At 41.4% G+C, this 24,392-nt stretch overlaps 2 protein-coding genes across 8 annotated transcripts in view; one reads left to right on the forward strand and one right to left on the reverse strand.

Annotated features, from left to right (window-relative positions):
• Positions 1–24,392, reverse strand: part of FYCO1 (FYVE and coiled-coil domain autophagy adaptor 1) — a 55,790-nt gene that overhangs the window by 13,780 nt on the left and 17,618 nt on the right. For 6 of the 7 annotated variants that reach the window (XM_052794805.1, XM_052794761.1, XM_052794769.1 and 3 more), the window contains exons 5-14: positions 24,057–24,163; positions 23,054–23,197; positions 22,201–22,294; positions 19,165–21,786; positions 18,011–18,103; positions 16,856–16,974; positions 15,270–15,437; positions 14,688–14,837; positions 13,011–13,216; positions 12,522–12,666 (exon numbers count right to left, since the gene is read on the reverse strand). In XM_052794805.1, coding sequence (XP_052650765.1) covers positions 12,522–12,666; positions 13,011–13,216; positions 14,688–14,837; positions 15,270–15,437; positions 16,856–16,974; positions 18,011–18,103; positions 19,165–21,786; positions 22,201–22,294; positions 23,054–23,197; positions 24,057–24,163 — 3,848 coding nt within the window. The remainder of the gene's footprint in view (positions 1–12,521; positions 12,667–13,010; positions 13,217–14,687; positions 14,838–15,269; positions 15,438–16,855; positions 16,975–18,010; positions 18,104–19,164; positions 21,787–22,200; positions 22,295–23,053; positions 23,198–24,056; positions 24,164–24,392) is intronic. The other variant, XM_052794815.1, reaches the window with a different exon arrangement.
• On the forward strand, positions 2,882–7,096 carry CXCR6 (C-X-C motif chemokine receptor 6). The gene is made up of 2 exons (XM_052794828.1): positions 2,882–3,854; positions 5,155–7,096. The coding sequence occupies exon 2, from the start codon at positions 5,178–5,180 to the stop codon at positions 6,213–6,215; it is 1,038 nt and encodes a 345-aa protein (XP_052650788.1). The 5' UTR covers positions 2,882–3,854; positions 5,155–5,177; the 3' UTR covers positions 6,216–7,096.

Consider the following 24,392-nt stretch of genomic DNA (forward strand, 5'->3'; position numbering starts at 1 on the left):
TGCCTGCAGTGCATTGCTTTATGGGATGTGCAGGTACTGGGCTCCTCCTATGAAGAAATACCACAGTGAAGGTTAAATGAAAGCTATAGCTCACACCGAGTTGTGGTGATGGCCAGGCATGTAGTTTAGTTACAAGAAGTGCACAAAAGATGTCCCTAATTACAGTACTGTATCATTTCATCGAGCAGCATTGCCCAGGCACCTCTACTTCCCTGCACCCTCTGAAGAGCCTCCTCACAACTCTTTCTCTCCCAGATCTTGTACCCATAGGCTATAAGTCAATTCCCACCCCTGGCTTTGCTGCAAGTGAAAACAGTCACCCCTGCACAGGGTAGGCCCCCTCCAGCTCCCTTGTAAATGTATAGAGGCCCTGCCTCTATATGTCAATGGAAGCTTCCATTGACTGAAAGAAAATTTAGCACATGTACTAATTTTAACTAGGGCTGAGATTGCCTTAAAAGGTAAAAAAACTCACTTGGGGATGGTCACCAACACAATATATTTCTAGCCATCTCTAGTTCATCTCAGATGGGCAAAAAACCTGAGAGAAAATTGTCACTAAGAGTATTTTTGCCCCAGAAAAAACAGAAAAACTAGAAGGAATTAGAAAATCCAGTACTGTCACAAAATATATGAGTGGTTAAAAAAGGTAAGTGGTAAATACAGCTTAAGTTTTAATTCAGCAAATAATTTTTGAAAAATCAATTTGATTCTGGACATTTCAGACAATTGGCCACATGTAAGTGAATTTGAACTGGATCTTGAGAGGACAGCTTGTTCATACTATCATATCTGTAGTAGTATCACTCAAGAATCAAAACAAAGGAGTAACTTCACATCATGTTGCTTTGGTCAGCAACAACTACAAAAGCTGTGAGGCAGTGGCAGAAGCTTCAGCACTGATAAATAAAGCAAACTGCTGCTTTCGTATTTCCTTTGAAAGATAAGATGACTGCGTTCCCCCAAGATGTGACATCGTCTAGTAAGTGAATATTTTCTTGACTTCAGGTGAATAGGTAGACAGTTTAAAAAAACAATAACAAAGAAAAGAAGCTTTAACATTTAGAAATATTCAAACTTGAAAGATTTTGTTAGTATCATAGATATCCTCCATCCTGATATGCAAAATTTAAGAGAAAGTATGGGGTTTCATTCAGACTGTTGAAGATACTGATTTTGCATTCTAGTTTTGTTATTAAATCTTTTCCAATGCCTTGTTATTGCAGTAGCTCTTTGGTTTACACTTGCTAGTTTTTGAAAAAGACCTTTAGACAAATTTTTTGGATATCTGGAACTCAGAGGGTATATGTTAATCATCTCCATTCCATTTATGCTCCACAATCTGTTTTTCCAACTGATATGTGCTTGAAAACCTCTCATCTCTTCCAACAAATATATATATGAGATAATTTCACCTTTTCTGATTACAATCTCAAAACCCTTTTGTAATGTTTTCTAAGTAAGGCATATCACATGATGTTGACAAGCACTATTTGCCATTTTTCTGTTTATAGTCTGTATTTATTGTGATGGCAAATTATACTGTTTATTATTATTTGCTAAAATTACTTTTATTTAGATTTATTTAAAAAAGATTGATATATATTGGATTTTCTGTTTGGAAGCCTGAGACAACAGAAATGAACCAATGGCAAGATCATTATTACTGCTTTTTACACCCTGCTTTTCAGGTGCAGCTACTAAAGCAGGATAGCTGATCAGCACAACAGAAATTAGACCATGGAGACCAAATGGGGAAAAAAACCCTGTAACACTGAGACTACCAGCTCCTGGGACACCCAGTTCCCAGAGTGGTAGAAATGATAAGCAGCCTTTTTCTGGTGACAGGACAACTATCTATCTATGCGTAGTGGGGCAAACCAGAATAGCATGTTCTGACTCTCCATTACTTGCTTGCATTTCCATTTCATCAGTCTGAGAGTTAACTGTAAGAGAACCAGACCTCAAAGCAAATCCTGTATTAACACACTGGACACTGCATGGCTCTCTTTAGCTCACTTTTCTACCCGTGATGTTGTTCCTATCCAATTTAAGCTTCTATTAGACTTCTAAACCTTTTTAGAACCTAGACTCAGTCCATATGAACTGTAACAACACTTCCCTGCAAATAAACTCACCTGCTTGCTGTCTCCTGACTAGGGAATCATCTTCCTCCTCCATCCCTCCCCAACAAAATGCTTTCCCACTATCCCACTTCAGGTAGAAGGATTACTACTGTTCTTTCCTTTGAGGAAAGCTGGAATAACTCCATGAACAGTCTGACTAGGCATAACAGCACTGACATTTGAGACAACATACAATCTGGATTCTAACTTAGGTGTGTGAGTAACAAGCAGGATACTTTAAGAGCTTCTAGCTAGAAAAATATCAGGTAACATAATTACAATGCATCATGAATAAATGAAAGCCTTTTTAAAGGAAATCGCTGGACTCTTAAAATTTACCATCCACTGGCAGGGGGGAGGGGAGGAAGGAAAAAGCTTATTGATCTGTATTTTAGTGGACTGGAGAGGCTGGTCTGCAGAAGATAAGGGTCTCCCCCTACATTTTTAACTTCCATACCACATTATACACACTTGTGGCACATTTTCAGTAGCAAAGATTGAGAATATTTGGCAAGGGTGGTCAGCTGATCCAGAAACTGTTCAGCCTTATAATACAGGATCAGCTTTTAAGAGAGCCTTCTTGAACAACTCTGAGATGTAACTTCAGCTTGTCTGGAACGCAGCGATTGAGATTAAAAAGTTTTCAGCTTTAGCGGCTCTCTCAGCTCCTTATTGCTCTCCAGCATAAAAAAGAAAAGAAAACAAACAAACAAAAAGATTTGGGCTAGGAATTGCAACACCTGACTTTGCCTCAAAAATGAGCGTACAGTTCTGCAAGGTTAACCTATTTTATGCATGTAGGATTTTCTTTTTTTTTGGCAGAGGAGTTGGTAATGAGTCAGGTATTTAAGACTCATTTCTCCTGCTGTCAAACCAAGAAGGAACTTAAATGACTATATTCAGACATGAGAAGGAAGGAAAAGAAAGAAGATTTTTGACCTTTAAGATCCCAAGAATGTAACAAGAAAATAAATTTCTAGAGCATCAGTTGAAAGGTCACTTTCAAGGACTCCCATTAATCCTTTGCTATCTGTTTGATGGTGTCAGTCACCTCATCTCTTTCCTAAAACACGATCCATAAATTCAGAGTTTAGGAGCCCAGCTAACTGAGAAATATAAAGCATATGACATATTAAACATTTTTAACTCAGAAAGATCTCTTCTGCAGCATCCTGTTCTCTGTCGATATGCAGATCTGCTCATGTCAGCATGTGGGGGAGACAAGAATATCAGAAGCCAGTGCCTGCTATTTGTATAGAAGAAAATCCTTCACAGTGGGAGTTCAACAATTATCCTAGCCTGGCTTCCACATGAAATCCATAGTAAAACTCCCACCTGCTTTCACCAAAACCAAATTAGGGTATTACTGCCTGAATTTGAAAGTTCCTGTGAAGAACATTAATGTAATAGGAAAAAAATTAGTTAAATTTTAAAATATTTTGGTCTGTCCAGAGAGTGAATGCTGTATCTTATTACGGCAAAAAACTATTCTGGATTAAAAGCGGGTATTAAAAATTCTTCTTTTAAAGAGTCACTAAGACTCTCCTAAAGGCTAATCTCCAGTAAGCTTGGCAACCAGAAAGAACTGTACTATTTTAGTAAGGCTACTAACGTGATGTTATGTTGTCAAACTACATAACTGAGTACCTAGTAATTTGTTTCAGCTTAGAGGAAAACACTTTTCCTTTACAAGAGGCAAGAAACATCAGCTGACTGCTGTTGCAAAGGGTATGTAAAATAAAACACAGTGCTTCCATTTGTTTCAGTATACTTTTCCTTGATGTTGTTGAGCCTAACTTACTTTTGCTTGTTACCTTCATGCTACACTTGGCCTCCATCTGAATTGAAAAGTAAACTATTTTATAAGGAGCCAATAACTTTTCAAAGGGGCACACAGTCTTATAGTACTTATCTGGTGAGTAACAGACTGCACCTGCTCTGCTTCTTGGCCCCAGAGAAACTACTTTTTCAGTTAACGTTCAATCTGCTGTACATTATAACTCACACAGGTGAGGCCTTTCAGCCAATCTAAATGATTCAGAGGCGAATTGTGCTAATCTTAGGCTGAGTAATACCTTGTAGTGGGATTACTCTCACAGAAACATGTTCTTTATAGCTCAAGAGAGAGGACATTTAACTTTAGGCTAGATCTTTGAAAACCCCATTAACCTGTCTCACAAAATATTTTGTTTACAAGGTAAACAGCTTGCAAATCTGGTTATTACTCTTATGGCCATTACTCTTATGTGCTGGCACAGCCCTGACAGAAAACAGACCCTTGCCAAGGAGAGCTGACACTTCAATACTGCAGCAGCTCTCAAGGGGGTTGTGATGGAGGGGGGTTGACAGAGAAGTGGTCACTCCTCTCTCTGACAGCAATACAAATGCTTGAAACAGATTAACCAAAATCAAACGTGGAAGAGACATTAATGAAAATCCACCATGTTTCCAGTAAGTCACTTGAGAAGGGGAAAGGAAGAAGTGCCGCCATCTGATGATGTGACTAACATCTAAACAATGAGCTAAGGCTGAACTGAACCACAAGCTCTAAAGTGCTCACTCACTGAGACTCAAACCCTACTTTGAGACGGGTCCCACCCAAGCCAAACGACTCTGATGCTTAGAGCCTGCAACCTGAGCTTAAAGGCTGAATTTGGCAAAACAAATTCTGTTTCTCTCATGGGTTTCCCCAGAAACCCTTGATCCAAACACTAAACCAGTGATGTATTTGAAAGCTTAATCCATATTCTGCTTTCAGAAGCGTCTTTGTAATTGTCTTGTTTATTGTTTTGAGTCCCCGTCAGTATAAATCTGGTAACAGATGATGTATTTAAATCCACCAGCTGTTGTGTTTGGGTCTTGACTGTCAAGACAATCCTCTTCAGCAAATGAGTATATTTGCTTTTGTCTGTCATGGATGCTTTACTACAACTTTTATCTGTTAGCACTTAGGATTTTGTCTGTCTCCTGGATGCATTAGGATTTAATTATTTGCTGAGTAAAAAAATCTCAACGTGTCTCCTTACAGGCTGCCTTTAAAAAGAAGGCAACATGGCAACTACAGATGCTGCCAACTTTTATTATAACTTCTCCATCATTGATCCCAACGAAAATGGAAGTGAGAATTTTCACACATTTACAAGAGTCTTCCTGCCTTGTATGTATTCGGCTGTTTTCATCCTTGGGCTAGCAGGAAATGCACTTGTCTTTGTCATACTAGCTTTCTATGAGAAACGGAAGATGCTGACAGATATATTTTTGCTGAACTTGGCTATAGCTGACTGGGTCTTCCTTTGGACGCTGCCATTCTGGGCATATTCTGCTGCTCAGGAGTGGACTTTTGGCACCGTGGCATGTCGTATTATACGAGGCTTGTATACTCTGAACTTGTACACTTCAATGCTAACTCTAACGTCTATCACCTTTGACCGGTTTATTGCTATTACTTTTGCAACCAAAGCACGTATGTGTCAAACCAAACGAATGACATGGGGCAAATTAATCTGTGTCTTGATCTGGGTGATCTCACTAGCATTTGCTGCACCACAGTTTATTTTTAGTGAGGTGTTTAGTATTGATAAGACAATATGCCAGGAAGAATACCCAAACCATCACACAGAAATGGTTCTTGAAGTGATCCAAGTGACCCTTGGCTATTTTATTCCCATGCTAGCCATGATCATCTGCTACTCACTAATTATTAGAACCTTACTGCATGCCAGGAGTTTTCAAAAGAACAAATCTCTAAAGAAAATATTTTCTGTAGTTGCCATATTTATTCTTACTCAGTCACCCTACACTTTCTTGAGACTGATAAAGATCATAGACTGGAGCTTTAACCTGAACAGCAGCTTTGAATATGCAATCATTATAACAGAAGCTCTTGCTTATTTCCACGGCTGTCTTAATCCTGTTCTGTATTTCTTCATGGGGGTGAAATTCAGGAGGAACTTACAGAAAATTATTAAAAATTCAAGATGCGTCAAACGGCAAGTTATGGCTAAACAGTGGCAAACCACTGAAGAAGAAGGCTCTAAAACTTTTACTGCCTCAAATAATGCAGATGCAACAAGCATGTACCAGCTATAAAACTGCCTAGAAAATGTGGCAACTATTTACAGCTTTTTTTTTTTGTAAATACTGAGATAGGTAGCTCGCATGAAAGAGTAAATACAATCCCATTAGTAAAGACATCTTAATCATGATACTTCAGCGTTTCCTGCTTTTCCTAGTCAGAGCTGATTCTAAGACAAAGCTGGTAATTGAGTTAACTGTGCAGAAGATCTTAAAAAGGTATAAGAAACAATGAGATAAAACTTAGTTCTTCATGACAATGCTAACTTGGACTTCATGGCTCTGGAGAGGCTGAAGACGTTCACCAAACCTCTGGCCTGCTGGTTTTCCATGAAAGGTGTTTGTTAACCAAAGACTTTATGAGTTTTGTTTCAAAGATATTACAAATTTTAGTTCAGGTCATTCATTTCATGAGAATTCCCGGCTAAAGACGTACATGTTTCAATCTTCATGCTGGGTTTCATGTGTGGTTGGGGTTTTTTTTTATATTTTTCCACTTGGGAGGTCTCCATGCACACTCCTTTAGCGTTCATCTAAAATCTCTGTAATAAAGCACCATTTTCATCTGCCTTCCATCTACTATCAGGTTCATGGTCTGAATCTCCCATACACATCTTTGTATCTTACTTCTGATAACAGAGCTCATGTTGCCAGATGACTAGACCCCCTGTCAACACAAGGGATATCATACCACCCATGGGCTCTAACACTGAGCAGTGTTTCCTTAGACGCAAACTCTCACACCGTCATTCCCACACATTCTTTGCACCATGATATCTTTCCAGTCTGCTTTTCCTGGCATCCCCTCAGCACCCTGGTTCCCTTGCCATGAAACTCCTTAGTTGTTTGCCTTCCTTGTTCCTGCAGTCCCTCCTTTCCACCTCTGGCCTTTTCACTTCCCAGTGGGAGGCAAAAAGGTGCGCAGAGGGCAGTGCAGACAGGGGCAGAAAGTACACGAAAGCTCTTGCAGAGAGTAGCAGAACAGGGGTGGAGACTGGAGTAGGGAGAAGAAAGAAGGGATGTCAGAGAGGAGCAGAGGGAGGGCTTTATGCAGCTGTGGGCTGCCTGTGGTAAAGGCAGCGTTGGGTCTGGCCCAAAGGCTGAAAGTCCTTTGCGTTACAGCTTTGAAATACCAGTTTTAACCTGTTTCAAACCATTCTTGCAATAACCATGCTCACTCTGGATGTTCCTTTTCTGCCCATTAACACTCAGTGCTTCTTGCCAGATCACTGCAGCTCAGTGGTACCTGACCCTTATCGGCACCATTGTGTCCACATCACCTTTTTCCGCTTGGTAAACAGCTGCTTAGGCAATCCTTTCCTTACTACGCAATCTCTCGTTTCTCCCATAGTGAAATGGTGCAACACCCTTAAAAACAAAACTAGGAAGGAACGTGCTGGGCTTCCACATCTGTGTAGCAAGTAAAGCTGCAATCCCAACACACAGCTGAAAGGCAGGCTTTGCCAGCAGAGTGTGGCGAGAGGTACTCCTGTCCCACTCCTCTCTGCGCAGGGCAGCAAATGCTTCAGGCCACATGCAGTTCCCCCTTTTGGCTATGCTGGCACCCTGCCCAGCTGTGTGAGTTGTAATTAGGTCAGGAAAGAGTGTTATGAGTCATTAAGAAAAAAAGAATCCAAACCAAAGCAACCACAGTGCAGACAGGCTGAGATGTCCTTTCTACCAAAAGCAGTACCAAGGTGTGAATAAACTCTTTGTTTCCGTACCAGGATAGTGTCAAATTTTTTTTTTTTTTTTAAACACTTCTGCCGTCTATGATCTTGATTCTGCTGCTGCAACATTTATTGCAGGCATGTAATTTCTGCAATATGTTAAAATGGAAACACAGTGCACTGGTTTACTCTGAGGACTTTGTCCCAGTGCTATACAATATCCCGACCTTTGTTCTAGAACACAGTCTGCAAATGTGAAAGCTTTAGAAATAAAAGAGTTTAAAAATACAACACTTCAAAAGAGAACCCATGAGCCTTGAAGTAGCAGGATGTACCGCAATTGCATAGCTTCTCAGCTTCTCACCTTAAGATTTCAATCAGGTTGCTCCAAACTCACATAACAGACCTGAAAGCATAAAGTGACTGCTGCCTAATCCTAACCTTTAGGCAAGAGCTGCTTCAAGGTCAGACAGAGTTATACTGGTACAGCATCTATCTTACCTTGCCACATACTTCTGCAGCTCATGACCAAGATGAGGTTTTTTTAGTTCTCAACTGACCCATACCAATAAAGGCAGTCTCTCAAAATTTTCTGTTATAAAGTAATGCTGTCATAATCATTTCATGTCACTTCAAGGAAAGAACTACAGGGGCAGGGTTAAGTGAAGAGAACAAGCGAAAACCAGAGTAACAGTACAGTGGACACCAAAAGGGGGACAAATGGAAAAGAAAATGTCCTTTAAGATAATTCACTGCTTTGAGCACCAAATTGCATTTCCAGCCCAGCAAGGACTTACACTTAGAATAAGGTAAGGTCAGTGTGAAAATCTCAGCCAGACACTCAGCCAGAGTAAGACCTTAAGAAACTATGTCAACAGAGGATGTCTACCGCAGATCTTCTATTTGGACCAGCCAGCCTCCCTTCTCTTCCCTCTCTTGGCTGCTCATCTCCCTCCCTTTTAGAGCTGCACCAATTAGTTCAAATCTCTGGCAAAAAATGAATAGCTTGGACTATTTTCTGTAGAATCCCAATAAAGAAGTCTGGCCTGAAAACTTACTTATTTGTATGCATTCCTCGGACATGCATCTAGCAACCATGATCTTGCATCCTTTGTGTCTTCCCCAGGCACAATATCAAAGCAAATTCTACCCCATATATTCAATGTCATGCAAAGAGAACGTTATTGGCATGCCAGTGGATTATTATTTATACTTCAAGACTACCTGAAGTCTCCACATAGGAATCAGGCCACATTTCACTGGACACTTTCAAAAAGAAGATCAAAGGTCTATATGAAGTCAAGGTGGTCCGCCAGTCCAGTACAGCCAAGAAATCTGCAGCAGTGAAACCAGTAGCCCAGAAAGCCCCTGAAGTGCAGATCCTTAGAAGGTGGGAGAAAACACTGGGAAATTATCAGTACATCTGCTATGGGCTGCTGCCAAAGACAGGACAGAGGGTCAGCAGAACCTTCGCTCATATTCAGTATAGAGGCTCTGGCATGTTTACCATCAAACACCCACGGTATCAAATGTCGCATTATAGAATCATAGAATCATAGAATCATTTCGGTTGGAAAAGACCTTCAAGATCATCAAGTCCAACCATTAACCATGCCCCCTAAACCATGCCCTGGAGTACCCTATCCACTCGCTTTTTGAATACCTCCAGGGATGGTGACTCAACCACTTCCCTGGGCAGCCCATTCCAATGTCTGACAACCCTCTCAGTAAAAAAATTTTTCCTAATATCTAACCTAAATCTCCCTTGCCTCAACTTGAGGCCATTTCCTCTTGTCCTATCTCCAGACACCTGACAGAAGAGACCAACACCCACCTCACTACAACCCCCTTTCAGGTAGTTGTAGAGAGCGATAAGGTCTCCCCTCAGCCTCCTCTTTTCTAGACTGAACAACCCCAGATCCCTCAGCCGCTCCTCATAAGACTTGTGCTCAAGGCCCCTCACCAACTTGGTTGCCCTTCTCTGGACATGCTCAAGCAGCTCAATGTCTTTCCTGTAGTGAGGGGTCCAAAACTGAACACAGTACTCGAGGTGCGGCCTCACCAGTGCCCAGTACAGGGGAACAACCACCTCCCTGTTCCTGCTGGCCACACTGTTCCTGATACAGGCCAGGATGCGATTGGCCTTCTTGGCCACCTGGGCACACTGCTGGCTCATATTCAGCTGGCTGTCAACCAGCACCCCCAGGTCTTTCTCTGCCGGGCAGCTTTCCAGCCACTCTTCCCCAAGCCTGTAGCGCTGCATGGGGTTGCCGTGACCGAAGTGCAGGACCCGGCACTTGGCCGTGTTAAACTTCATACAATTGGCCTCAGCCCATCGATCCAGCCTGTCCAGATCTCTTTGTAGAGCCTCCCTACCCTCAAGCAGATCGACCCTGCCTCCCAACTTGGTGTCGTCTGCAAACTTGCTGAGGTTGCACTCAATCCCCTCATCCAAATCATCAATAAAGATATTAAACAGAACAGGGCCCAACACCGAGCCCTGGGGAACACCACTCGTGACCCGCCGCCAGCTGGATTTCACCCCATTCACCACGACCCTCTGGGCTCGGCCATCCAGCCAGTTTTTCACCCAGTGAATAGTGCACTTATCCAGGCCACAAGATGCCAGCTTCTCCAGGAGTATGCCATTATATTATCTGCTCGTGTGCTAAGCTACACATACACTCCTCACCACAGAAACAAGTGAGAAAACTTCTGTGCCGCCATAATCAACACAGTGCTCTGCTTTTTTTCTTCAACACGTACCACAGATGCCACACCATCATCTGACTCATGTACCAGTTTCTAGATCTCTCCCGTAACACAAAACCACACAATCAACATGAGATGCTCAAGTCATCCACTGTGTAAGGCAGCCATTGCCCTCTCCAGTGTTCAGGCTAGTGAGACCTTTCAAACGTTACAAGTGTCACGGGAAGGGCAGGTGTGGTCCGCATTCTCTGCAAAGTATGTCTCAAGCTCAAAGCATGACTATAGTAAGACTCTCCCCCCGTGCTTGTAAAACTGATGAACCAAGAGCAACAGAGGATAACACACTATTTCCTGGCTTTCCTGCCTATAATCTGTGAACAAGAGGAGATGGGCAGCCTTTAAAAGTTTACATGGTGCGAGTAGGATGTTGCATGGGTGCCCTTCAAGAATAGTATTCCATCGTTAGTGGCAATCCTTCCTTCCAACTTGAATACTTTGTGGGACAAGATGAATCTAGCCCAACCCCAAATTGAAAAATTATTACTTATTTCTATTTTCCTGGTTGTATTCTCCAGAGCTAACTCACCTGTGATATCCCCTCTGCAGACAGCATGAATTCAAAGTAGTAGTACATTACACTTTTTTTTCTTTCTTAAAACCAACAAACAAACAAAAATCCACCACTGCAAATCGTCCCTTTGCAAAACAAAGGCAATACTAACTTCACAAGAGCATTATGAAGCTCAGTTTGTTCATGTCTGCCCAACGCATGATAAACATGAATATACTGTGTCAACTGTATACAAAATAGGCAGAATACACAGAACTTATTTACCAAAACCCAAAAATGTAGAATTTTGAAAAGTTTTTTTTCCAAATAAACAAGTCTGTACAGTCTGCCTTCTACCCAAATTGCAAATTACTATGGTTTATGCCAGAAACAGGTCTGCTGAGAGCAAAAGAGTCTAGATCTGCTTTCCCAGTAGGAGGCTGGTTACTCTATCGCTATTTTCAGTTTAGCATTCAGTTAGATTTATCACGCTTATTTTTCCGCTCAGAAGCAGAACAAGTACAGAATTTAGGTGAAAGTGCTTTTTTTTTTTTTCTCTCAAATACATAAAAGTTTTTGAAAGATAATATATTTTACAGAACAGAATTTTTGGAAAATATTTGAAAATATTTGAAGAATAGTAAAACAATGTCTTGTATAAACATGGATATACATTAAACTATAATACTACAATGAAGTTTGCAAACCAAGTACTCGGATATTAGATGGCCTTAGATCCTCTTCATTGCTAATTTATGCAGAAATAGATGTTAAAAAAAAAAAAAAAAGACTGAAATCTGCATTCACTCTCATTTTCTTAAGAAAAAAAGAACAAACTTGTGCCAGATTTAGCGACACAATTCCTGTTCTTTTTCTTTGCTGTAAACTGTTATCTTTAAAGTAGTAAGGAATCTTACAGACACAGACCAGTTATTTCACATTCAGTTCAATAAAACCCGTCATAAAAAGAGCACATCTATCCTTATCTTTTCCCTACCTCCTTGTTCTCTTGATATTAAGTAATGGTGAGTTTGACAGAGAGTATTGCTTAGGTCCTATTATCAGTTTAAGTGTGAATGACCAGTGATCCAGTGTGGCCTGCAAGCTGATTTTAATGGTGACAGCTGGCCTGATGACAGCACAGAACTGGGACTACTCCTCTGTGCTGTGGTGAAGTAGGTGGAGGGAGAGGATGGAGCTGTTTGGATTTACTAGATTAGATGCTGACTGTGCAAAATTATTTTGTGCTAGTCTACTGAACATGTTGCAGGGACTAGAAGTGTCTTCTCTTTATGCAGAGGTTGGCTATCTCCACTGAATGCAAAAAAACCCCAGCACTCCAAACAAAACCCAAAAGAGTCCCCTCTCCATGAAGCAGTGTTTACTCACAGATCTGTCATGCTTTGATCCAGAGACTCTCCCTCCATCTGACTTTCATTCTGGAGAGAGTCTGATTCCTGTACTTGGCACAGCTCCTCATCAGTGATTATATCAAATGCAGCATCATCTGGTGGTTTAGAGGCTTCACTTGCAACTGTGCCATAAAAGGACATGAAAAGAAACATAAACAGTATTAGCTGGTTGTCTGGAAAACAAATGAGCAAAACCCTTAAGGGGGAAGACTGGGTCATTCCTCTGCCTTTACAGAAGCATTAGGTAACTACTAGAACCAACCGAAAACCTCAGGCTGACTGACACTCATTTAATATATACACAAATTTCTGTCAATACCAATCAAATTCAAAGATGGGACCAGTCCCACCCTGAAAACACTCCAGGAACATGCAGGTCCTTGGATCAGGAGGTGACCATGTGGTTTCTTGGAGAAGGTCTAAGAACCCTACTTATTTCTCCACAGCATGCAAACACCACACTAACCAAAAGCCCTCTCGGATGGTGACACAGGCGATTCCAATGACGCTGGTGATCCTTCCTGGTTGGCACTGGATCCAGAGTCATCTGTACTGTCCACAATGACTCTAGGCTTGTTAAAGCAAGCTCTGCAGCAACGCTCCTTTTTTCCACCAGGCTTTGTCACCATGTAGTTGTTGCAGCAGTAGTAGCAGAAAATGCGACCACACATTCTAGAAATGATTTGAAACCAAAGGTGTTAGAATAGTACCACATACAGATGGAACATATCTACGTGACAGAGTTTGGGGCTTTGTCATAATGGTCTTGTTCTCTGCAAAAGCCTGAATGCTACATCCACAGCAGAACTCATAATGCAGACTGTGCTGCTTTCTGAGGTGAAGCAAGTTTTCTTGACAGAGGACAGAAATTCACATTCACACTTAATAAATAGGAAAATCAGAAAAAAAGCATAAAAATACTAAACACCCCCCCACGTTTAAATATAAAGACATAAAACAATTAAATACCCACAAATATGCAATACAAATAAATAATACATATATTAAGTACATATGAAGGAAATGTACTTAATAATATTACACAGGCCAAATCTCATCCTCAGTTAGAGCAAAACTCTATTTGATTGTAAGGACTGTAAGAACATGTCTGTTATCTCTCTACTTAGTAATCACTCCTCACCCCTTCAGACAGGGAAGAAAAAACAATATTGGACACATATGTACATTCATCCCTCCTGCCCTCTCTGCTCTGCAGTCTCTCAGTATTAAACCTGTCAACTACTTTTTAATGAACACGTTAAGATTTTAATGAAGAAAAGCACCCAGCAGGGATGACTGTTACTCATGAAGCCTCACTGGTTTTGTTTTTCATAATCATTTAAATCATTAGCAGATGAAAACACGAGCAGCTTTCACAGATTTTAGTAGAAATGAGTAATTTGGAAGTTGTTACCAGAAATGACTTCACTATTCATTAATCCCCACCGAATGTTCCCTACATTCATCTGTAATTGAAACAGTGCCAGTACTACGTACCTTACACGATGAATCAGGTCATAAGGATAAAGAACAGTAAAGAGCCAAAATAAACATATCACTAAGACCCTGAAATGCATCCACTTAAATATTTTAATAAATCTAGATAGGATAACTAATAACTCCAAGCAGGCTAACTGTATAGGAAATAATTTAATATTGACTTTTTTAAAAGATTACTCCATGATCAGTAATTATTTCTCAACATACCTAGTGTAAGCAACCAAATTTATAATTGCACAGCATATTGGATTTGTTCTGGAATACTTCTATCGCACTAGCAAAACCATCTTAGTGAATATCGCTTACAGCATGCACAGAGCAGTGCATAATAAATATATTAAAACCAAAGCCCTTCAAAGAAACACACTGTGTAGGGTGTGATTGTCTTTATTTCCAGAAATGAGAAACTGACAGACTCCCCAAGTCAGAGTTGCAACCAGATCTTTGCCTTAATACATGTCCAGGGACCTTTCCATTAATGTCTTTTATCCCCTTGTGATCTCATGTGTTCTTTCAGCCTGTACAAAGTCCTGTATCAATGATTCTGACCAACGAACTGTGAACATTAAGAAGTATTTCATCCATGTAAACAATCATACTGATTTTTGCTTTTGCACAGCGTAATGGAGTTCAACAAACCGACCTGCAGTGGTGTCGGCGCACCATCCATGAGAACTCTCTCTGGCAGTCCAAACAATGATTAACCTCTGTGTCCCCTTGCCACCTTTGCTCTGCACTAAGCTTCTGCTGAAATTCCAGAGCATCTGATTTTTGCCACAAAGCATCCTTATCTCTGCAGAGACACAGTTAAAAGAAAGAAAAACATATAGAAATTATCAGTGCTGGTTTACTGTTAACCAACCTCAATTTGAATGCTGGTGAAAGCTTCACAGTAAAAATTGCTTTGCTGTAACTTCTGAGGAGCTTTCAGGAATATAGATAGATCAAGAAACCTACCAAAGGTCTTCGGAAGGAGGGCATTAAAAACACATGCCATGCAGAGAACTACATATTTTTGCAAAACAGACAGTAAATTAAGGAGGAGATAATATTGGGTGTTATATTTTTGACGGCATTATGGAAATGCAAAATTTCAACTGCTGATGAACGTGGCCATTACCTGTATCTTCAATTCAGGAATACAAGACTGAACCACCTAGGCAGTATCCCTTAACAACCTAAGCTAGGATTTTAATTTCTGCTTGCTGTTTATTTTGATGCCAACCTGATAAGTTCTATCAAACGTTCTTCAAGGAACTGTTTTGTTCTTGTCAGGTCATCCAGTTCAGCAAATAACTTCTGGTCGCTGCTATCTTTGTCTGCTGCCACCTTGCTGAGCTTCTCACTGTAATCCAGGACCTTCTCCTTCGCTTCATCAGCTTCTTTTTGGATCCTGATCAAATACAACGGCAATTAAGAATTGTTTTTAGCTTATGTGCGTTCAAGTCTTCCCCATGGAAGAAAGGGGTCCTCCACCCTGATAAACAGGTAGTTTCAGTGAAATTGTTCTCAGTGTACATATTTTTTATAGCTAGCCAGAATATCTCCAGTTTTCTGCATCACTGAAAGTGCACAGAGATCCATTATGTGGTGAATACAGTCAGCAATCAGCAATTTCTTGGATGCTCTGCTTACAGCAAAGCTTATGACAGCTACCACACTGGGAACAAAATTAGTGTCCTTGGAAGCTAAGATCATCAGCAACTGCAAACTGAGCTAAACAGGGAAAGTCCTATAGCCACAGGTTGCCCAGCATTTGCAGACAGCACACAAAAAGGCCATTTAACACATACTCCTCCATAGCCTTCATGTTCACAAAAGGGAAGCAAACCAGATTCCCACTATATTCTTCTAGCACAGATGCAATTAAAAAACTAAAGGTTAAGACAACTCAGTTCACGGCACAGTCAGTGGAAAGAAGTGCCCCCAGGAAGCTTCCAAGAATTTAAGTCTTGGCTTGACAATATATATGGTAATTTCAGTACTGTGAGTCCTAGCAATGGATCAAAAATGCTCCAGCAACACAACATGAAGGGCTGAGCTGGTCTGAACTCACTCAGCCAATTCAGCTAATTCAAGTATTTTGATGAGTTAGGTTTTGTACTGACAACCTTCAGCATAGATAAAGAATCATCAGTCTTCCCACAAAGACAGATGATATCAGCACAAAAATATAAAAATACATAGGCTTTGGTTAATCCGTTAGACTCTGTGTGAGCCCATGTCTCATGAAGATCTATTTTGGACTGCCAGATAATCCACACCACACAGGCCCACATTACAGACCTTGGAAACACAGCCTACGTTAGATACTTGAAACTGGTAAGAAACCTGACAGACAGGCAGGATGTGGTCCAATTCAAATAATTCTTACTGACTCCCTGAAACTTCATGGAGAGGAAAGAAAAAAACAAACTGTCAAAAAGCACAAATTTTCCATTCCTTATGAAAAAAAAAAAAGAGACAGTATTGGTGTTTTGATTTTGTGACTAACCTATAAGGTAAAAGGAGGTTATAAAATGTCTTTCAGTTTCATAACGGAAAACATATAATTAATTTATTTATGTCATCAGCTAAATTAACAATACAATAAAACCTAAACCTTGCATTCATGTGTTCTATGTAATTTACATATTTCTCATCTGAAGTGTCAATCTGATATTCCCCCTCAGTGCCCATGCACTATTTACCCTATATAAACCCCGTGGCATATGCTACTTCATACACCACAGCAATTTTCAATACGCCTTGGTCACTGGCCCCTTGCTTGGCTTACAATTAACAGCTTGTGTAAAGAACCCAAACTCCCACCTTTCCAAGAGTTCTCTCAAAGACGTCACCTCCTCTTCCTTCTGCAGCCGAGCAGATTCCGATTCAGACAGCTGCTCTCTTGCTTCATCCAGCTTTCTAGATAAACTCGTGTTTGCAGCCTAGTGAAATAAATTACTGTATTTCCTTACATACAAAACCAACACTTTACCAAGCATTGGACAATTACCAAGACACATAAACAATGCTTTAAAAGAATCAGATAAGCCAAACCACCAATTAAGATATTATTGTATAAGCAGACACTAATTAGTTGTGTACTAGTGATTGATTACTTCTGTCACACTGAATAAGGGATAGACTCTAAAGTAAGACAGTATTAAGCCTGTAATTCTTGTTAGTCCATATCAGTTGAGCTTTTGCCTCCTTATCAAGGAAAATCTCTCAAAGATAATGGTAAAATATGCCCTAAAATTTTTTTCACCACCTAAAATTTTCAAAAGAAAAAAAAAACCTAAAAATGGGGAAAATGTTTATTAAAGCTATATGGAACATGAAGGACAATGGAAGTAAAAACTTCTTTCACAGCTAACCTCTCCAGAGAAGTCTGCCAAACTCAGTCCTCAGGGAACATACCTAACTGCATTTAAAGGTGTACATATATTTCTGCTAGCAGGCAGGGCTAGGTTCAAAAACCTTAACTTTCTTTTTTCTGGATTCCTTACACCTCAGTATGACCCTCCTAACTCAACTGTTTGATTAACGCATTGTGAAAAAACTATTTTTTTCCGGCTGTGTTATTTCTCAGCCAGATTAATTCTCTGATTCAGTGCCCCTTGCAGCCTGCAAACAGTTGGATCCACACACGTGGCTGTGTGCAGTGGGCATGCAGGGCCTAAGACAGACACCTTTTAAACCTGCACCCCCATTTAAGAAGTGTACACATAACCAGGTCTTACATAAAACCTGACTAGCTTTCAAAGCAGGACAAATCCTATGTGCCATTGTGCTTTTCGTAATCTCTGTTTCAGTGGCTAACTTTTAGCTGCCGAGTATTTTGTCTGCAGCACCCGTATTTATTCAAGGGCTTTATCAGACCCACAGCAAGTCATCAGAAATGCTGCCTGCCTTCTTAATTATAACACTAATGCCTGCTGACACAAACACCTCTGTCTTTTAATCAGATCAAGCACCTACTTGCAACTCCGCAATCTCTTCCTCTGCAGCATGCTGTTGTCGCTTCTGCTCCTCAAGTTGCTCTCTCACTTTCCCACACTCTTCACTGACAGCCTAGCAGAGAGATTGAGCCAGGAGTTAGCATTCCTTTAGCAGCCATACCTTCACCTACAAAATTCCCAATTGTGAATCATGAGTACTCTTACTGCCGTGTATGGGATAAATGCAGCACCACTAACAGGCTCAGGAAAGACAGCTAAAGAAACACCCAACTCATGGATTCAAGGAAACTCCCCTCTGTGGTGGCAGACCAGCTGTGTTTTGCTGTTAACTTCCTATAGGCCACTACAGTTCTCAACAAAAAGAAGGCCCAACTTGCAAAATGCTTTGGCTCAAGACAGTGAGACAGCCCAAATCATACTGAGGTTTAAGAAGCCCTTATGAAAACGAAACATAAACAAATGTATGCTATTTTCTCAAACTCGTGGGATTTCTGCATATCACCAGTGGCATAAGCCTCTGATCAACTGCCAGTCTTAGACATTATCTCAGAATGGCAGAACAAACACAATAAAGTCTTCAGCCTTTAGGTGTGCTGTTTCACATTTACAGGGCTGACTCACGTTTTTCTGGAAGCAAAACTTTGATCTTCTTGGCTGCTACCTTGAGCAGTTGAAAGCAAAAATACACGAGGGAATTAACTGCAAAAGTATCTGGTCTCAGTCTAAGTTTGTTTTTATCAAAATCAGTTTTAAGGAGAAGTAGTGTTACGGGCGTGGGTAACAGGTCTTGCAACCTTCCTACCAAAAAGGATAAAAATCACAGCTGTGACCAGAGGGAAAAGTTACAGAAGACACCACCTTCAGTGCCAACATAAGAAATCATCACCCTCTCCATTACTGGCTGCCTTTTCCATATCACTTGGCCTCTCCACTGTGCTCAGATGGCCATACTATACATCTCCAAAAAACTCTGAAGAGTTATTTTACCTCAGATAGGCTTAGGTCATGCGTGTAGAGACATTTTCAGATTCCCAGGCTAAGGTTAGTTGTGTGCTAGTCTGAAAGCCTGACCAACACAAACCTCAGGATTTCACGCAGTAATTGCTGCAGCAGGCAGTAAAGCAGGGGAAATCCTGCACAGCTCCTTCAGCTATAATAATCACATTAATTTACCTTGAATTTTGTCTGATAATTTAGAATCTCTGTGCTCATTTGAAATTTTATTGCAGACAGCTCTTCTTGGCTTGTTTCTTGGAAACTCTGTGCCTGTTTCTTTACTGTCTCCAGCTGCAGTTGCAGACTTGGGACAGCTGCAGCACATATTTGAGCCTCCTCTAATTTCTCTTGCAGGCTATTGTTCTCCTGTCTCAGATTAAAGACATCAAGCTTCAGCTTCTCCTGTTGCTTTGCTGCTTGTTCTTCCAGTTCTTTGAGCCTTTCTGTGGCCTGGGCTAACTGCTCTTCTGCATCCACCTTTTCAGAGGTCAAGGCACAAATCTGAATACCAAGTTCAGCCATATCTGTGTTGGTCCTGTGGAGGAGATCTTTGTTTTCTTCGTTTTCCATTCTAGCAACTTCCAAGTACTGCTTAACCTTGGATAGCTCTTCCTTCAGGTTCAGCAAATTATTTTCCAGCTCAGCTTTTTGATGGGCTGCTGTCTCCTGCTCTTTTTTCAGCGCTGCTTCTCTTTCTTTACATTGGACCAGTTCTTGCACATAGTTTCTGTTGAGTGACTCACTTTGCTCTTTCAGCTGCTGGACAAGCACCTTCTGCTCACTCAAGACAGTATCTGTGATTGCCAGCTCACCTCTCATCTGCTCTCTCTCATCAGTGGTCTGCTGAAGCTTGACTCGCAGGTCAAGGACTTCTGCTTGCAGCCTAGACACTTCACCTCGGTTGACCTCCAACTGCTCTTCACTCATGGCCAGTCTGGAGGCCAGCTCTTTTGCCAACTTCTCCAGTGAAGCCGCCTGCAGTAGTTGGTGTTTTTCCACCGATTCCTTTTCTGATGTGAGGGATTCAATAAGCTTTGTCTGATGAAGGCATGTCTTTTCAACACTGAGCTTTTCTACCTCGAGAGTCTCTGCTTTCTTTCTATGCCTTTCAGCTTCTGCTCTTAGCTGCTCACACTGGCTCTCCATGCCTTGCAGTTCTACTGCCTTCTCTGCAAGCTGTGACTGGAGACACTCTTTGCTTTCCTTCAAGGTACCTAAGCTTTTTTCCATTTGTAAACTATGCTGTTTGGCACTCTTCAGCTGTCCTTCAAGTGAGGCATAAGACTCCTTGGTGGTCTCTTCTCTTTGCTTTACTTCTTCATAGTCTGAGTGCAGAGCCTCTAACCTCTCCTCCAGAATTTGGCTTTGCCTCCTGGCATTCTGCAAGTCTTCATCCAGCTGTTTGTTCTCACCACGGAGCCTCTTCTCTTTTTCATCTACTGACACCAGGGCATCATCTATCTCACTCTGAAGCTGTTTCTCAGAGGCTCTCAGCCTGGCTACCTCAGATTCCAGGAAAGCTTTAGAAGCTTCCAAATTTTTCAGCCTCCCTTCCATCTTCTTCTTGGACTGGTGCAAATTTTCATTCTCCACTTTCAGCTTCCTGCTCTCCTCACCCATTTCACTCACTGCAGAGTTTTGCTGCTCCATCTGCTCCTCCAGCTCCTTGAGTTTCTGGCTGAGATGCTCTTTCTCAGCCAAGAGTTTCCAGTTTTGCTCCTCAAGGCTACACACAGTCTGACTCACCTTTGTTAAGCGACTCTCCTGTAGTTCAAGTTGCTCTACTTGCGACTGGGCTTCCTGCTTCAATGCTCCTTCCCTCCTACCATACTCCTCCTCAAGTTTCTCTTTTTTTTTCCTTGCTTCCTCAAGATTTTTTTCCATTGACCCCACCTGAGCCAGCGACCCCATTACCTGGGTCTGGAGCTCAGCCATCTCCTTTTCTTTCAGGGTCAGGGCCTGCTGAAGTGCATCCATTTCCTTTGCCATGGTTTCCAGGCTCCCAAGCAGCTTTTCACTCTCTTCTTTGGAGTCAGCAGTGAGGCGATTGTATCTGGATTCCAGTTCCTTCTGTGACTCTTCTTTCAGCTGCAGCTCCTCCCTTGCTGCTTTCAGCTGAGACGCACATTCGTCATTGAGTCTCTGCATATCTGCCTTTTCCTTTTCTGTCTCCTGAAGCTTCTCTAATAGTGCCCGTACCTGGAGGGCAGAGTCACAGTGGGCTGTGGCCTTTTCCTCCAAGGCAGCATCAACTTTTGTAAGGAGGTTGAGGTTCTTCTGTTCTGTGGAACTCAGCTTGGCTTTGAGCTCATCAATGCAAAGATCCTTCATAGCAACCAAAGCCCTAGAGGCCTCCAGTTCCTGATTCAACACCTGCAGTTTTGAGGCACAGTCTTCCTTGCCAGTCACCAGCTGCTCCAGCTTTGTTGAATATTCCTTCTGTTGCTCCACTGCATTCAGTTCCAGTGACTGTAGGCACTTCTGCAGGTCATGAACAGTGCTCTGAGTGGAGTGCGAGACCTCACACTGCTTCTGTAACTCTGTGATCATCTCTGTCAGCTGGGAGTTCTCCTCACTGTAGTTATTGCTCTTCTCCTTTTCTACCTGTATTTGTTCTTTCTGAAGGCCGATAGCTGCCTGGAGCTCCTGGTTTTCCATTTCTAGCTGGTGAATACGATCTTGAAGTTCCCTCTGCCTCAGCTCAGCCTGGTCAAGTTCTACACGCATCTCTTCAAAGCCCTCAAGGTGTTCAACATTTAGTGAGCTATTTGCATCAGGGCTGGAGGGAAACTCTTGGGCCTAAACAACAGAAGGGGAAAACCAGAAAGTTTAAGAAGTATTAAACATGCATTTAAATGGTGTGCTCCAATGAGAGCAAGTTCAGGTTCTTAATGCACAGTGACATTGTATGTTGCGTTCACAGCACTACAAGATATCAACTTGTAGGAAATGGGGCTTGTTTTCACAAAAGATAAATGAAAACATACCTATCTGCAGGCAGTCTTCTGAAAATATTTTTTTTTTCCTCTGCAAGATTTGCATGTTCAGTTGAATCAGCTACTGGACAATTCCCTTTACTTTTAATTAAGAACTGTTTTTGCAGTTTACCATTACAACAGTCATAATCACCGTAAAACTACCAAGCTCTCCAGAATTATTCCATTAATTAAATGTCTACCATGCCATATAAACATTTACTTGTAATTTGCTTACCTGCAAATAATTGCTAACTAAACTGCTCATGCTGGAACTGCGACTTGGGGGCTTCCATAAATATGCTGAAGATCCAAGCGAGGACAGCGTCCTCCTGTTGATCACACAGAGAAACAATATACAAGAGAAGTCTAAGCACACACATACACGTGTAAGATTTGTCTAGTTGTAACTACCCCATACAAAAAGACATAACTGCACCTGGTGTTTGGGCCAACAACCACTGAAGTTGATGGAAACCAAAACAGGGATATCAAAGGCACCTATAAAAGATTATGGGTTTGGTAGTCGTGACTTTCCACATCCACAAGAACCAATGCAGCTTTGCTCTAAGAAATTGTATTGCTATGTGGTGGCGGCTCAACCAGATGGTGGCAGCATGCAGCCCTGGAACACTCCCACTGATACAAATGGATCTGGATCAGACCTAGCAGTTTTTGTTATCCCCCACTTTGAGGTGGGATCAGGCTGTAGTGACCGCATATTGTCATCTCTACCATTGCTGCAAGTGAAGCACACTGCTTGGCTCTTCAGTCACTACACGTGCTCTCAAAACAGAAGGAGCTAAGAACATTTCTTCTTGTGCCTGTGAAGATGAGGACAGCTTGGGATCTGGGCCTACACTGCAGTTACTGGAAGTACTCCATTACAGAGCATCAACTCTGATCTCTGGTATACAGTACATTGAAGGAAAAAAAGGCCAATTTGGTCAGAGACTAATTACATGGAGAAAGTGTATACCTGACTAACACAAGTATTCCTACCTTCAAAAGCAGAAGCTTTTAAAGATTCCGTAGCAGGCAGACATTTTATGGCCCTGTTAATACAAAATGACAAAGTGGTTCTATCTTACCTGGCAAATGCTGGCCAAGCAGCATCTAAATCATAGCCTCTTGATGCCAAGTCAAACTGAACATCAGTGAGCTCATAGAGTTGTCCCACAATGTCAGAACTCATTTTGGAATTCAGAAATGGACTTCTTGCATAGTACCAGTCACTTGAAAACAAAAAAAGTAATACTTATGAATAAGTAAAATAGAACAGCAGTTTCACTTGCAAAAAACCCCACAACATCATTATTCACTCCACCCAGAAAAATTATGATGTTATTCTAAATGCAAACCTGAAAACACCCAGACCCACCAAAGAACATCCCATCCCTTTGATGTGAATGAAATTAAACAGCTTCAATTAATTCCACATAAATATCTTTAGAGGAGCAAATATTTTTTGCTCCAGTGCTTGGACAAAACACTGGCAAGACAACATATTTGTTATACACTGGATAATCACACAGTAAATACCTAAAGCACACACTTAATACATCAAAAATGAGGGACAGAAAGCAGCAAATAGAGTTAAATACACTGTGCAAATATCTGACTGTTTCTAAAAGGCCCTACCAGTGCCCCTCCAACCAACTACAAGCTATCTTTGATGTTCCTTGGCCAGGGCAAGCTGTTCCTCTGTGTGCCAACCCAGAGATACATGCAAATGCTTTCTGGGGCTTTGCGCAACACATCCAAAGTAATCCTCCCTTACGGTGTACATCACAGCAGATTAAACCCAGGACCTTCAATGCTTATAAAAATGTCACTGCTGAAATCAACATATAGAAGCATCAGCACCACCCACTCCATACACATTTAGCTGTAACAACTTTCAACCTTTACCAGCCCAAGATAGGTACGAACCAGTGACCAAGGCCAAAAGGTCTATTATCCTTCCTATCCTATTACCAGCTCTCTAAGCCAACCATTTGGAAGGGTTTCAATTTCTTTCAATAGCTACTAGTCTATGTTGCTTGACCACACTGAGCAAACACCCATTAGTTAACAAGGTACTTTGCTATTCACCTGGTCACCTTGGTGTTCATAAAACATTGCTGCAAGGTGTCTGCTAGCCTTTGGTGAACCAGGGAGTAACGAAGAAATGCTCTTCCTTTTCCAAGAGATGTTCGTAGCTGGAAGGGAGAAATGACAAGAAAAGAAAATTCTAAATATCATTTGTAATCATGTAGACACATGGCCAGAACAGTCTACATACTGACACAAAAACCCCTCACAATAAGCCACTAGTTGTAAAGGAAGTAGTTAGACCTGCCACCAAGAGACACTTTGTCCCAAGACTGTAATTGAGTGGAATCTTTTTTGAATGATGAATTTGTATGTACAGCTGGCTGTTGTCCATTT

Source organism: Harpia harpyja, chromosome 1 (assembly GCF_026419915.1).
Source record: "Harpia harpyja isolate bHarHar1 chromosome 1, bHarHar1 primary haplotype, whole genome shotgun sequence".
In the NCBI taxonomy this organism is placed as follows: Eukaryota; Metazoa; Chordata; class Aves; order Accipitriformes; family Accipitridae; genus Harpia; species Harpia harpyja.

Excerpts from the sequence above, each read along its gene's own strand:
- CXCR6 (XM_052794828.1), top strand. The coding sequence starts at position 5,178 with ATGGCAACTACAGATGCTGCCAACTTTTATTATAACTTCTCCATCATT.